At 45.2% G+C, this 15212-nt stretch overlaps 1 protein-coding gene across 1 annotated transcript in view; it reads right to left on the reverse strand.

Moving 5' to 3' along the window:
- KIAA2012 (KIAA2012 ortholog) overlaps positions 1-15212 on the reverse strand; it is a 95319-nt gene that overhangs the window by 23625 nt on the left and 56482 nt on the right. The window contains exon 12 of the mRNA XM_004674825.1: positions 3200-3337. Coding sequence (XP_004674882.1) covers positions 3200-3337 — 138 coding nt within the window. The remainder of the gene's footprint in view (positions 1-3199; positions 3338-15212) is intronic.

Genomic DNA, 15212 nt, shown 5'->3' on the forward strand with positions numbered 1-15212 from the left:
GCTATGACAGGCAGTGGCACGAGCAGTTGGGTTCAGTTTCTAGAGTCAGACTCCTGATCTGCACTTTGTGACTTACAGATCATGTGAGCTACCTAACCCCTGAGGCTCAGTTTATTTGACAGGGACTGGGCCAGATGACTTAAGTTCTCATTTGTCCTTGGAGAAACTTCTGCTGATCCTGTTCTCTCTCCTCATGGGACTTCTAGGCAAGCTTTCCCAGGGGACTACTGGGAGCATGCAGGAGCCAGAGGTGGGGGAGAACCAGTTGCCTAAATTATCATTGAACCTCAACCTCCCCATCTGTGAAATGGGAGTAATTATAAACATCATACCGAGTTCTTGAAAGGCTTAATTAGGAAAATACATTCAGGATTTCTGTGTAACCTCTCATTTAACATATACACACATATACATAAATGACTAATTTCAATATCATCTTTATGATGGAGGAAAATCAATCTCTAATTTGAATTTCACCTTTAAGGTGCTATAACTTTTCTTGATATTAAAAAGATCCCACACTTCTTCTTTAGAAAGAAAGTCACTTTATGGAAGTCATAGTGTTTCTTGTATTATTAAGTATGTAACATATTATTAAACTACGGCTCTCCTCCCAGTTTCTAAAGCCAGAACAAAGCTATATAATTTAATGCTTTGCAGGGACAGAATAGATAGACCTGATTACTCAGGTTTTGTGGGTTCTGTGGTTCTTCCTGCCATCAGCCACATCACTGACTGCCATCTCTTGTCACCAAGCCTCATTTTCGTCATCTTCACAGTGGAGATCTCACACTTACAGGGAAGCGGCCGGGGAAGATGAGATAGGGCTCACTCCGTGAGTAATCTGAGCCCCAGCAGGGACAACGACTATTCCTTTCTCCCTTATGAGTTGGGTCCTTTGTAGACATGAATATGCTTTGAAAAATATTTCATGTAATTCTTGTCTCATGGCCTAGGGGCAGGTATATGGAGGTCCCAGTATCATTATCTCCATTTTTTTAAAATAGGAAATGGGGGGGGGCCAGTGTTCTGAGGTTGCTGATTTGGGGGTCAGGGAGCCCAGCATGTGCCCTGAGAAAGTAGGCTGAATCACAATTTCTGAGAGCCTGGAAGGGGATGGGCCAGAAAGCGAACCTTGGGGGTGATAATGTCTTTCCCTATATAATATGTAGCCAAAAATCACTGAGCAAAATGTATAAGCAGTATGGACAGTAAATACACCAAAAAAAAAAAAAAATTGTAAGATTCCCTACTCTGAATTTTGCAGTCTGTAAGTGCTCCATAGAAATATTTTCATTTTGTTTTTATAGAAATTATCACCTTTAACATACTAAAACACTGTCTAGAGCAGGGCAAAGATCTCAGTGCTTTGTTCACTGATGTACCCCAAGTGTCCAGCAAGTGCCAGACACGCATTAGGAGTCAGTGCTAGCCCAGGTGGGATGAGGGGGTTGTGATAATGATGCTGATTCTCAGCCTGGGAAACACCAGTCCTCAAACCCTCCAGGAAGAACAAAGCTATTACTGAGAAAATGAAAAAAAGAAAAAAGAGTTTTATTAACATAAGTGTTTTGGGCCAAATTGCGTTCCTGGAGGTTGCATTCCCAGTATCCTAGATGTGACTGCAATTTGGAAATAGGGTCTTCAAAGTGGTAAAATAGGTCCCTGGGGGGAGGGGTCCCTATCCAACGCCATTGGTTTCTTTACAAGACGAGAGTTCAGGACATAGACGCACAGGGCAGACGCTGAGGCAGAGGGAGGAGGTGGCATCTACAAGCAACGAGTAAGGCCTCAGGAGAGAGCCCCCTCTATATGCTGCTTTTGGGCATCCGGCCTCCACAATGCGGAGAAAAGGAATTTCTGTTGTTTATTTAGCCTGAGGTAGTGTGTGATGGTAGCTAGCATACTAATATATGAAATGAGTGAAGATAATTATTTTTGAATTTTCTTTTGTTACTTAGACTCATTCTCTCTTCTGGTTTTAAGTGTCCTGTGGTCTATGGAGCTCTCAGGCCAGGCCTGTCATTAGATTCCAATCCTCTGTCTTGGTGACCCACAGGGCATGGACTTATGACCCAGTGGGAATGAGACTTGGGTCCAGAGTACCCTGCAAGAGAAATGCCAGTGCCCTATTGCACCTTGGGGAAGAGTCTCTCCAAGAAACAGGAAAGCAGAGCCCAGTTACAGGGAGAGACAGCCTAGGGGAGGCAAACATGACTCTTACTCAGAGCCTCACCTTGCAGAGTTGGGGTAGCTCAGGAAGGTAAAATGAAGAGCTCTGAATTAGCTGAAGTTAAGCAGGTGACCCTCATGACCTCTGAAGTCTCTGCCTTCTATTAGCATTAGATAGTGCCACCATCACCAGCCCTTCAAATATTTGGTTTCTTTCCCTGCTTTTGTCTTTCCCAGTCACTTCTGATCAAGGGCCTGGGATGTAGTCCTCTAGGTAGCACAAAGGGTCTGAGAGCCTTCCATGCCAAGCCTGGCTGTCTTACTGGCCAGGGTCTTTTATTCCATGGTCATTTATTTCCCGGTTATTCAGCTCTGAACAGGGGGTGGTGTGAGGGGTTGGGGAGAGGGCAAAGAATGTGCTAGAAGAGGTTCTAAGGGATGTGAGATGAAAAGGGTAGGTGGATGGACGTGTGGAATACCTTTCCTGTCTGGGCGCTGCGTTAGAAGCAGGGCAAGGAGGGAGGACAGCAAAGACAGACAATGACACTCCACCAGTAGAACGCACCATCCTTAGCTAGACATGAAGCTGAGCTTGGGAAAGTAATCAACTCCTAGAGAACAGAAGTCAAGGTCAGACAACCAGAGGAGGGTTTGCAACTGACCCCGAAATAGTTAATTCTAGAACCAGCATATCCACTACAGTAAAAAACAGCAACACTTACTGTAGCTACTGTCAAGTAAAATGAATTCTATTTTTCCTTTCATGAGGTGGCTCTCAGTTATCCTTTCCTCCGGTCCCCCATCACCCAAACCAGACACCCAACGGGTTTGCCTCCGATAGCTGGCTGTGATTACTGTCCTAATTTGTTCTGTCTTCATCTGCTACAAACTGCCTATTTTCTGTCCCTTCTGATAAAGCAGGAAACCTGAGGGACTTCTGAAGCTGTTTTGTACCATGGAGAAGTGTATTAACTGGAACGCCTGTGTGTGTGTCTAAAAACCCCTCGTCTTCTCAGTGTGAGATCACCTTCAGGAACGGCATCATGTCGATGTGTAGCTTGCGCGTGTAAAATTCTTTTCTGTTTGAACATATCGGCCCGTTATTTATACAACTTTGAGGCTCTCCTGTCTTCTGAGCTGCTGCCTCCGAGGACTGCTGGGCGCTCTGTGAAGAGAAGCAGAAAGCTCAACTTTCACAGGAATGATATACAGCGCGACAAGAGTGAGTCCGTATTTCCAAATATTTATAAAAAGTAATTTTTCATCGCTGGAACACTAATAGTTACGCCTATTTTTATCGCTGAAAACCCAGGGGACTGAAATGTAAAGAGGATAAATCGGAGGCTGGGTATTAGCTCACTTCTGGGGGTGGTGTAATTGGGAAATGGGAAATGGGGCTTTACCACGCCCTGGGTTTCTAGTCCTTGTCTTTAGTCCTCACAGCAAACCTGAGAGGCAGGTGTTGTTATGCCCATTTCACAGATGAGGGGACTGAGCTTCTGGGAGATAAAGCCCTTGCCCAAAGCCTCACAGCTGATAAATGGAAGAACTGAAGTCATTTCCCGAAGCCTCCGTTCTAGGGATCTTGTTTACTTGTCTTTGTTTATTTCTTTTGGGGATCTCTTTGCTTATTTCTATTCTATGTCTCTTTCCTTCTTTCTACAAGACTCTTTTCTTTATCAAATCTCCCACAGCAAGTAAAGATATAGCAACAGCAATTTTCAGGCTTATTTTGAAGCTGAAAATATATTTGATGTGTTAGGAAGACTGGTGGGGACAAATCCCACATAGAGGGTAGGAAGGGTGGTCTAATGGTCTAAAGGAGGCCTTGGGGGAGGGGAGTGCTTTGATCTTGTGGGCCACGTTCTCTTGATACAGCAACACGTAAATGGTATCATGCTTCAGAACATGACAACGTTTGATCTGGACTTGCCTTCCAGCTGAAAGCTGGACCCTGCAACTTGGGGGGATCTTTCCAGGACCCTGGATCACATCACTCCTGGGTTTAAAGTCTTCAGAGCCTATTGTCCTCAGGGGTGAAGATCAACGTGCTTTAAAGGTTTACAAGACTCTTCCTGCTTGGTCCTGGATTATCTCTTGCCTCATTCAGTCATTCAACACATATTAATCGAGTGTCTTTTCTTTGCCAGGTAGAGTGGAAATGGCAGTGCTAGAAGCAGACAAAGTCTCCACATTTGTGAACACTACACATAATCCCAGGGAGAGAAAGGGGGTAATGAGCAGCAGGTGGATCAGAAGTTACGTCTGAAGGTGATTTGTGACTGTGGGGCTCAAAGAGAGGTGTCTACCTCATTCTGGGGCGGCAGGTGCAAAGAGAACACCACTACCATCAACACTGGCCTTTCAGTTCTAGAGCAAGACCTCCAAAGGGCCCTTCCCTCTCCTGGGAACAGACACCTCCCTTCTACATCCTCTTCACCCTTTCGGCCGACCTGTGTCTCCCGCGATTCTCTTAAGCACGAGCCACCTTTTCTCACAATGATGCTCATGCTTGTGAGCCTCCTCACAGACTCACAGCTAGACTGGAAGTGCCTCGAGGGCAGCCACCACAATTACTCTGTTCCCCTTGTTGCAGGTCTGGCAACACATATGCACTTGACACCCATTTGCTGATCTAGAGTGTTGACCACACCAGGGACAAGCTGCCATCCTGGTCATGGCCCACTCCAGTTCCCAGAGGGGGCAATGGAGATACTTTACAGGGCACAGGGGCACGTTCTCAGCATCATTCTGGCTCCTCATTCCAAGAAGAAAGTTACATGTTATTTTTCAGGGCTGAGTCTCTGGAGTTACATACATGAGTGTGGCATGAGATCACCCTGGGTGTGGATTTGATCATTTCCATATTTTCTAGGAGACTAACTGTTGAGCGTCTGTCTCTCTGGGCCATCATAGACTCCCCCTCCTGTGCCATTTAAATTGCTTCTAGGTAGCAATGACCAATTAACTTTCTGTGGGTCCCCTCAAGCCCTCATTCCGTGGGTGAATACTCACACCCTTTGTTCTTTGTTTTGAAATGTGGTCAGAGATTTTTCTTTCTTTCTTTTTTTTTTTGTGGTCAGAGGTTTTTCTAGACAAATACATACTCTAGTGTTTTTGTCACATCAGCCATATATCTGATTAGATTCTTGGAGTGAAACAGCCCTTCCCCACTTCTAGATCAAATGAAAGTATTTGGTCCAAGCTAGAATCAGACAAAGCATTTCAAGCTTTTCAGCTTCCAAAATTATGCATGAATCACCGGATGGGATAATAGAAATCAGAACAATTCTCATTTGAGGGAAATTGCTCCATTATCTCCCAGATCCTGTGTTAGGCTAGAGGACAAGAGGCATAGCCAAGACCAAACCCAGCGACTTAAATTATGTTAACTCCGAGTGTGGGTGTAGGGAGGCATTGCGAAAAGTAGCCCCAAATCACTTGGCCTGTAAATCTTGTGATAAAAGCAATTCTCTTGACTGGATGGTTCATTTCCCTAATGTATAAGGGTTATCAATTTGAGCTCGATGGAATGTTTTCAGAGAAGGTGCTATAGTCACAGGAATGTGAAATACTGTTTTTGCTTATTACATTCAAGGGTCCTAACAAATAAACGAGTGAAAGGAGGTTGGAGAGATAGGAGGAAAGAAAAGATTAAACACATAAAGAGGATTCTGGGAAGAATTGATAAGGGAAGAAAAAAGTCAGAAGGTTGAAACCAGGCAAGAGAGTCAGGCATTGGGGTGATTTCTCATTTATTCATTTTAAACTCATTTATTAAGTGATGTTGTATCCGTCAGACAAGCCAGCACGTAAAAAAGCAGGATGATTTTAGGTTAGTGATAAATCTATGAAGACCAGTGAAATGGTGACAGGATGGAGGTTTTGGGGAGGGCATGGCTGGCCTTGGGGTGATGGGGAAGACGTTTTGAAGAGGTGATATTTGAGCAGGGCTGGGTGACAAGAGGGAACCAGCTCTGGACGGAGCTATCTTTAGTAGTCGCAGCGGCCATATCTGATTATTAGGGAGGAAAATCAGGCAGGAGTTCTGTAAAAAGGAAAGTGGACTTCCCAGTTCCTCAGGACTTCCCCTATCCTGCTCAGCTTTCTGGGCTCCAGCCCTGACCCTATGAGATACCCCTCTACTTTCTGGGTGGTAAAGCCTCAGAATAGACATTACAGCTCTTGGATTATTTTGACAGCAAAGACAGCCGAATAAATGGTAAACAGCAGTCAAGGTCTCCAGTGATGTAGAGGGGAGAAGAAAACACAAGGCCGAGCAGGAGGAGAGGAGAATGGGGAAGAAGGTTGCAGAGACGCCTGAAGTGTGCTTGTTTCTCCTCTGTGCATGCCCCAGTGGAAATGATTACAAAACTGATGGAAGCATCAGGAAATCCAGACCTATCCTGTATGGCAAAGACTTTAATATTTTTACACTCTGCTAAAAACACCTGGAAGCCTTTCTCCTCAGTAAACGAAACAATAAAGATTAATGAGTTAATTTGGAAAAGCTGATTTGAATTGCACAGAAGGTGTTGCGTAAGTACTTGGCATTTAAAAAGTTATCTGACATTTAAAAGGAGATGACTGTTAATGAATTCAAGAGCTAATCTTACACTCTGACAGACTGAGCCATGGAAAATCCAGGATTATTATCTTGCTATAAACATGATGTGATTCACTTGAAAGCCAGAATAAAAGAGAGTGCTCAGCTGTATACAAATAGCCACACACAGACATCTATAATGTAGCAGACTTGGAGGATGGCTTTCCAACTACATAAATATCATTTCCGTTCTTATTCTTGGGTTACACTGTCTGGGCCACAAACTCCAGGAGAAGCCCCTTTCCCCTGACTTTGTCCTCCTTCCAGCTGGTGTGTTTTGAATGGACATTAGCACTAGTGCTGCAGCCCCAGGACAGAAAGGAGATTCTAAAGCGGACCAGCCTGGTCTCAAGCCCTGGGTCCCACACCAACGATAAGGATCGGTCCCGCAGGCCCTCCTCTTTACTTCTCCCACTCCTTTCTAATTGTGGTCCCCCAGCTCTGTTGCTGCGGTGTAATGGCTCCAAGAAGAGCTATTGTCCTTCATTAAGGAGCCTGCAACCCTCTCACTTGTCTAACTGCCTCCCACGCAGCTCACAACTTCATTCTGCCTGAGAGCAAGCTGCCAAGGCTCTCTGGGAACCTGTGGGCAGGCTGTGCTGGAGGAAGAAAACAGAAGGCAGGAGGGCCTTTGTAGCCAAGATCAGAACTGCGCTGGGGCGCACACCCCACCATTATCTTAATGCATGGAGAGTAGGGTCGGGAGGCCTTTGCTGAAACCCTTATGGGGTCTATCAAGTTGTCACATCAAACCTCTGTGCACACAGGACATTTGTCCCCTCCTGTGAGCAAACAAAAGGAAAGGAGTCAGCCTCTCCTTCGGACCACCAGGCCCCCCTCCTTGGCTGAGAGTCTGTGCCTCTCCTTCCCTGGTGGGGGTCTGGGAGGGGGCTCTAAATCCCAGTGGGGATGGAGAGATCTGAGAGGTTTTGTCACTGGGGGAAAGGGAAGGAGGGCTGGAATGCTTTGCTTCCCTCTCGCCCCCTGCTGGGTCGGCGAGGACCTGCATCCTGGAAGGGGCCAGGCCTGCTTGGAGCAGTGGGCTGAAGGGCCTGGCCTGGTCTCCTGTGTTAGGTCTCCTCAGGCCCTGCGATTTCTTGCCCATGACAGCCTTTGGAAGTGAAAGCAGCCAGCAGAAATGGGGAAGCAAGTAGTGAAGGAAGAAGCCAGGAAGAGGGTAAAAGCCGTCACTCAGGAGCAGGGCACACCAAGCCTCCCACCAGGTGTCCCAGTCAGTCTGAATACGGAATAATGGGTGGAAGCCAGGAGGGAGCGTGCCCCCTGCACCCAGGTATGCGGAGATCGTTTTATCAGTGTGAATGAAGAACAGTGGGTGGGAATCAGACAGGTGCCCCCAGGTCAGTTGTCCCAGGCCCAGGTGGCTTGAGCTCAGCTAGCAAACTGAATGAGAAACAACTGATGGGAGTCAGGGTGACCCCAACTCAATTATAAGTGGAATTTCGGGGCCCTCTCTGGTGGCACAGCACAACACTAAGAAGCTAAAGCCACTTCAGCATGAGTTTGAGTCCCCATCCCGGAGGTGATCCACATGGCTCAGCAGGACCTCTCCTGACCCTCCCGCTGCTCCCCTCAGTAGTGTACTTCATCACTCTGCCTGTTGTGCTCCCCATTCTGTCTCTGGTGAATCCTCTCACCATCCCTGCACCTCTGGCCTGTACCCTAGTTCTGTATGCACAAATTAATAAAACTTAAAAAAAAAGGAATGTCAGGACACCGACACAATGTCACAATACCAAATCAATGCGCCAATGCTGGTTCTTGAAAGACAGCCAGGTAAAGTGGAAAACTGAGGGAGCCTCAGTAACCTAGGGGAACTCAGAGGTCCCAGCCAATCAGCAAGAGACACCGTGCTGAGACGCTCCAAGCCTTCCCCTCCCCTTCCTCACTATCCTCATGTAAACACCGGCGTCTTGACCCCTGAATGGCCACCCACTCGGGATCCCTCTCTGCCTAGAGAACTTAACTGTCTTTCTTCTTGTCTACCAATAAATCTCTTGTTTTGCCACCTAACTCTGGTCTCCACGCAGGCCTCCCTGGTCCCCCCAGGTTCCCCAGATCCCCTGACTTGGCAGGGCTAGGCAGGGCATGGCATTCTGCTGGCTCCTGATGACTGGGCTGTTCGCAAGGAACCTGAGTGGGCCAGGAGTTTGGTGGATCTATCCACCCAGGCTAGCTTGGAGGGGATCCAGCCTGCACAATTCCAGCCATTTGGCCACTCCCAGACCCCCACTCTGAGCCCTTGTCTCTGGGTTTCCCTGGCCTGGAGGAGGAGGAGAAGGAGAATCGTAGTCTTGAGATGGAATACCAGGCTCAACTCAACAAATAGGTCTGCATGGCCTCTTTCTGAGGAACAGAAGAGATCCTAAGCCATAGTACTGTTCAGCCAGGGGTCCAAGAGTTGTTTCATCCTGTTCACGTTGGCCATCTGACATCCTGGTCCCATTTTTCCTAAACATTTATTGTGTAAAATTTTTTGAAAATCGAAGTAACATGGCACGAGAGCATTGAGTTTCAGGTGTGCTTTATTATAGGCCCTTTTTAAGTTCTAAAGGCAACTTTAGTGCGATAAAATCAGGGAGGGCTCCACAAGGAAGCATTCAGTGGAGATACAACATGGTTGGAAGCCAGAGAAGCATATTCTTGTGAATTTTGGTCTTCACTCACTTTTGCACCTCTACTTTATGAAAGCAGATTTACATTCTCCTGAGTGCTTAACCAATTGTTAGGTAATATTAGACTCAGCTTTTGTAAGAGACTGATATTGTGATGTTGGCCAGATCGTTAAGTTTTCTGTACCTCATTTTCCCTACCTATAAAGTGGGGCTAACCTTACAGTTTTCTTCAGGGAGCTTTTGAATAATGAAACCCAGGACACTTTAATTCCAGGCTTCCACTATCTGTGAGTAAATCTTATCCCTGAGTTCTAATTGATAATTGTCCTCAGTTTAATTAAGTGCTTTGTTGTTGCAACAGAAACATTGTTTATCTGGCTTAGCAGGAGCTGGAGGAGAAAAATTTTAAACTGAAATAGTGATCTCTTTTGCCTCAGGGGAGGTAGAAACTAGCTTTTTCTGTGAGGGGGCGTCTGACTGTATTCAGGGTAGAGTTTTGTATTTGAGAGATGAAGGATCCTATATTAGACTGGGAGACCGACAGTGGGGTAGAGGGTGGGGAATCAGAAGACATTCTTAGCTTCTCACACCAAAATTTGCTTAAACTCCAAACTCTTTGTTATGTTGTGTCTGGCATGACTTTTTCAATCTGACAACCAAGACGCAGGAACTTATAACTTGCAAACTGATTCATTGTAAAAGGTCATTAAAGTGATTTGATTTTCACTAGAAAAATGTTACTGACAGTGCTTTGATTCTCATACTGGTCCGTAAAAGTTGAACTCATAATTTAACTGGAGTAAGCAGTGAACCAGCCCTGGTAATGTTGGGAAAAACAGAGGGCTAGGAGAAAGGAAATGCTCTTTCCCTTTCTTTCCTGTCTTCCTCCCCACTCCTGAGCACCCCCTCCGTTGATCTCCAGATTTTTCCCCAGCTAAATTCTGTGGGATTTGGGACCCTGCTGGATATGGCAAAACTCCCTGACTCTCCCTCCCCAGGCCTGAAGGAGAACTTTGGAGCCCTGGGCGTTGTTTTTTATGGGTTTTAATGGTAAGCAGGGGAGACATGGCAGCAGGGAGACAGCAGCTTGAGCCCCCCTCTTCCAGGGTGACCCCGCCCTATATCCCTCCCTCCCAGGCACAGGGTGTACACTTGCGCATGCGCACACAGCCCTGCGCAGGTGTAGGTACTAAGGCACGCGTGCCTCACACGCGTGGGCCTTCTGCGTCAACAAGATCAAGGTCACAGGTGATAGTCACAGAGGCCAATGGCATAAAGAACCCGACCATCCTCATTTACCCTGCAGAGGGGTAAGTGTTTGGACTGATGGTGGGGGGCAGGGTGAAGTGGGGAGATGGTTAGTAGAAAGGCTTACAGTCCTTCTTTCAGTTATTTCTGCTTCTCATACTGCTCCTGTCTTATATCTGAGTCCTGTAAGATTGTATACAGAACCCGAGTTCTGTGTTATAATGGCTTTCAAGCTAGAGGGCTGGGGAATTGACTGATAATTACCTTTAGAATTTGGCATTGTCTAGTGATAAAGTTGGGCTAATCCCTTTCCATAAATTGTCTCATCTAATCCTCATGATGACTCCATGAAGGAAATATCATTACCCTTTACAGATGAGGAAATTGAGCCACAGAGAGGTTAAATAATGCCCCTGCACCCTCTTGACTGGGCTGGAGGAGAATGCTGCCTAAGTGCATGGGATTCCAGACCAGAGGCTTCTTAGCAAATGCAGGTCACATATTGAATGGGGTCCAATCTATTACCTAGTTTTCATCTATAAAATGGGGGATTACTGCTCCTGCCTCACAGGGCTGTTGTCAGAATTAAGGCAGATAATCCTAATTCCTGCACATAGTAAACCTGAGAACATTAGCTGTGATTATCATTTGAAAAGGTCCTCTCTAAATAATGGGTATATATATAGTGAAGTTTGATAGGTAGAAAGAGGTTCTGAAGTTAGGATAGGCGTAAGGAGGTTCATTGCACTACTCTTTCTACCTTTCCATGTCTTTGAAATTTTCCATAATATGAAAAAGAAATTAGGTATATCACATGTTTGACTAGCAGATCAACAAATACAGCTTCACTGAAATAAATGAGTGTCAATGAAAATCAACAACTAAAAGCCTTGATTGAAAACATGGCCCCTTTCAGTAAATGAAAAACAAACCCCTTTCAGTAAATTATCCTTAAATTGTCAATGGAGTTTTTGGCTGACAAAGTAATCCTATGGGTAAGGTTGAACCAGATGAGATTTGCTTAGATCTTCAAAAAAATGTCCAATCAAGTCCACAACCAAGGCAATTTACAAAACGGGGGTGGGGAGTGGGGGTAGGGTGAGGAGGGTGGGGGGAAGCAAGTGAAGGGGAAGGGGGTGAGGAAAGTGTTGGGGAAGGGGGAGAGGAGAAGGGGGGCTAGAGAGGGGAAAGCAGATGGGAGAGAGAGGCAAAGGGGGGGGGAATGGATGCTGTGCTTTTCTTTACAAATGAGAAGCAAAAGGGAGAATGAAGCCCACCGCTGTGGGTGGGAGATGCAGTCCTCATCATCCAGGCCCAAACTTATGAGCCACAAAAAGGCCTCCAAGTGTAGCTGGTGCCATCTCCACTCTGCACAGGCCCCAGAGCTTTTACAGAAAGTGAAATACCAAGGTGTGGCAACCAACAGCAGGTAGTACCCAGAGACTGTGAGAATTGCTAGAGAAATATCAGCTGAACTGCCATATAATCATTGAAAATAAAACAAAGTGCAGCCTCTGAATCTTATTTAGAGGATTGGGGACTTTTCTACCTAGGACATGGACCTTAATGTCAACAAAGGATTTGTCATTTATTTTTTTTTTTGAAGTAACTACCAGATTGCAAGGGATATAAAGGTGAGCAAAGCAGAATGGGGTGGGAGAGGGGGGAGGGTTTTTTAGAGCAGAAACTTGTTCCTTTAGATAATAGAAAAAAAAAAATCAGTAGAAGGCAGGGTATGACCTGGAGGGACATTGAAACCAGGATTACTTTTACCCTTGTACAAAAACTTAGTGTGTCTGCAGGTGCATTTTTTTTTGGGGGGGGGTTTTGAAAAAGTAAAACTGAAAGGAGATAGGGACACCATCTGTTAAACCACCAAAGAAACAGATGGGGTAAACATAGGTTTATTCAACCTAAATCCTAGAGTGCAGACATACAGGCTACTATTTGAAATTCCAAAGGGGGGAAATTTAGGATACTGAAGATCACACATATACTGCCACAAAGGCAAGAAGCCCGAATTGAAGAGCTAACATAGTCAAATAGAAATGGCTGTGAAATGGGAAAAGGGACATAATTCCAGTTTAACAGGATTTTAAGGACACTACCAAAGTTCTAATCCCCACAAAGCAACAAAACCAAACCCAAGATAAAGCATGAGAAAGGATGTTTGCTCTCCCTAACAAAAGGAGAAAATTGACAGTGAAAACTGGAGAGATGGTTTCTTTCTATTTTAAACAAAGAGATGCAGTGATTCTTGGGAAATCTAATTAAGGTGGTGCTTGTACTCTGATAGCCTTTACTGACAACCTCTGTGCCCTGACAGCTCTATAAGCCAGTGGGCTCAGGGCCCCTTTGGTCTCAAGCTTACACAGATGGGTCTAGATGAAGCAATGAGTTTCACCCTTAGAGATCCAAACTTTTCAGAAAGAGAGATAAATACATTATCTTCCTTCCACTCCCAAAAGTTGAGGGTCAGACAGATAAAATGCTGACAAGGGGTTAAGTTCCTTAAAAGGAGTCTGAAAAGGTCTGTTTCTTAGAAACAGTCTGTCTCTCTCTTTCTCTCTTTTTTTTTTGTACGTGGTTACAGTCAGAGTTGATGTTGCTTTGTTTTCTACTTTAATAATTAAATCAGTGGTTCTCAGTTGGGGGTCTTTGCCCTCCAGGGGCCATTTGGCAAGGCCTAGAGACATTTCTGAATTCCACAACTGGGGGTGGGGCTGAGTTGTGGTACTGGCATCTAGTGGGTAGAGACTAGGGGTGCAATGCACGGGAATGCTCCCCACAACGAGGCCTAGCTGGCCCCAAATGTCCGTGGTGCCAAGGCTGGGTAACCTCATGTTCAACCATTCTTGCTAAATTACACTACCCAGTCTGAGCAATCATTGTTTTTTCCTGAATTAAATGCCTCCCTGAGAGGGACAATTCATAGTTATTATTTTTTTTAAGATTTATTTATTTATGCATATAAGAACTGGGGTACAAGCCAGAAGTGCTGGGGCTTGTATGTGAGAGAATTTGCCAGAGACAGAGTGGGGAGCAGAACAGGCAAGATTGACTGAATTACACTGCTGAGGGGAGCAGCAGGTGAGACTGGAGAGGTCTGCCGCGCCATGTGGGTCACCTCCCTGGCCAGGGATTGAGCTAGTGTGCTGCAGTAGCTGTGGACAGCTTCACAGTGCTGTACTTTAACCCCTTGTGCCACCATGGAGGGCCAGGGCATGTCATAATTAACTAATCATTTTGCTGATGTTGGCCTATCAGATTTTTCCCAATTTTTCTCTATTATGGATAATGCTTCAATAGACGTCTTCAAACACTTTTTTTGTACCTGCAGAATTATTTATTTAGGATGAAATTCCAGAAGTCAGATACACAGGATCAATGGGTATAAATATTTGTCGTGTTTTATGGGCATACTGTCATTTTGCTTTATAAATAGATCAAGTGAATTTCAGTCCATGACAAGCCAAGTATACGTTAACCAAAACCATGGGTTACTGGTTTTACTATTAAGCAAGAAAAGAGAGGATTGTGAAATTGCAAATCAATAAAAACATTTTCTAAAAAGCTAGAGGAAGCATCTCCAGCTTGCCACAAATTTGCATGTACCTTGCTAGAGGGTGGATATTTTTCCATATTTGTTTTTTATTACTAATATATTTGATATGAATTCTCTTGCTTATTTTTCTAACTGGTTTCAAATGTTTTTCTTTTAAAATTGAATGTGATCCTTACCATGTATAGAGGGTAATGCTGTTGTAGCTAATGCAGTTATTACTTTTTCTTTACATATAAATATTTTTAAAGATTTATCTATTTATGCATACAGAGCTGGGGTACAGGCTAGGGGTGCAGGGGTGGTGAGAGGCTTCACCAGAGACAGAGCGAGGAGCAGAACAGGCTGACTGGTGAAGTACACTGCTGAGGGGAGCAGTGGGTGGGTCAGGAGAGGTCTGCTGTACCATGTGGGTCACCTCTGGGGCAGGTGGGAATCGAACTCATGCGGAAGTGGCTTTAGCTTCTTAGTGCTACGCTTTAACCCGCTGCGCCACCAGGAAGGGCCCTATATATAATTTTTTATGTTCTAATTTCTCTCCACTCCTCTGTATCCCTCCCTATACAGATATATACAGATATATACAGATATATACAGATATATTACCGTTCCTGGAATTTTCATTTACAATTTTAATCCTCCTTTTACCTGCTGGTCACCTCACACAACTTGTGGCCTCACCACAGAGAGCAGGGAGGTAGGTAGGTAGGTGTGTGTGTGTGTGAAGAGGAAAGGCTTCTCTGGGGATTGATGTCAGTCACCAGCTTAAGAGCAGCGCTTTGGGCTCTGACAGTATCCCAAGAACTAATTTCCCTTAATAAATGAGGGCCTTAGGAGGAGCCACAGGCAGAGGGAAAAACCAAACGTGAAGGAGAATACCAGATTCGGGGAGGAGTTTGAAGGACTTGTATTAGGGAAAGGGCTCCAAACCTTCAGGACTTCAGAACTGATACCGCTGTACCAGCTATTAATATGCAAAAAACGCCTCATA

The sequence above is a fragment of the Condylura cristata genome, unplaced genomic scaffold, assembly GCF_000260355.1.
Source record: "Condylura cristata isolate star-nosed mole 26May11 unplaced genomic scaffold, ConCri1.0 scaffold00002, whole genome shotgun sequence".
Taxonomy (NCBI): Eukaryota; Metazoa; Chordata; class Mammalia; order Eulipotyphla; family Talpidae; genus Condylura; species Condylura cristata.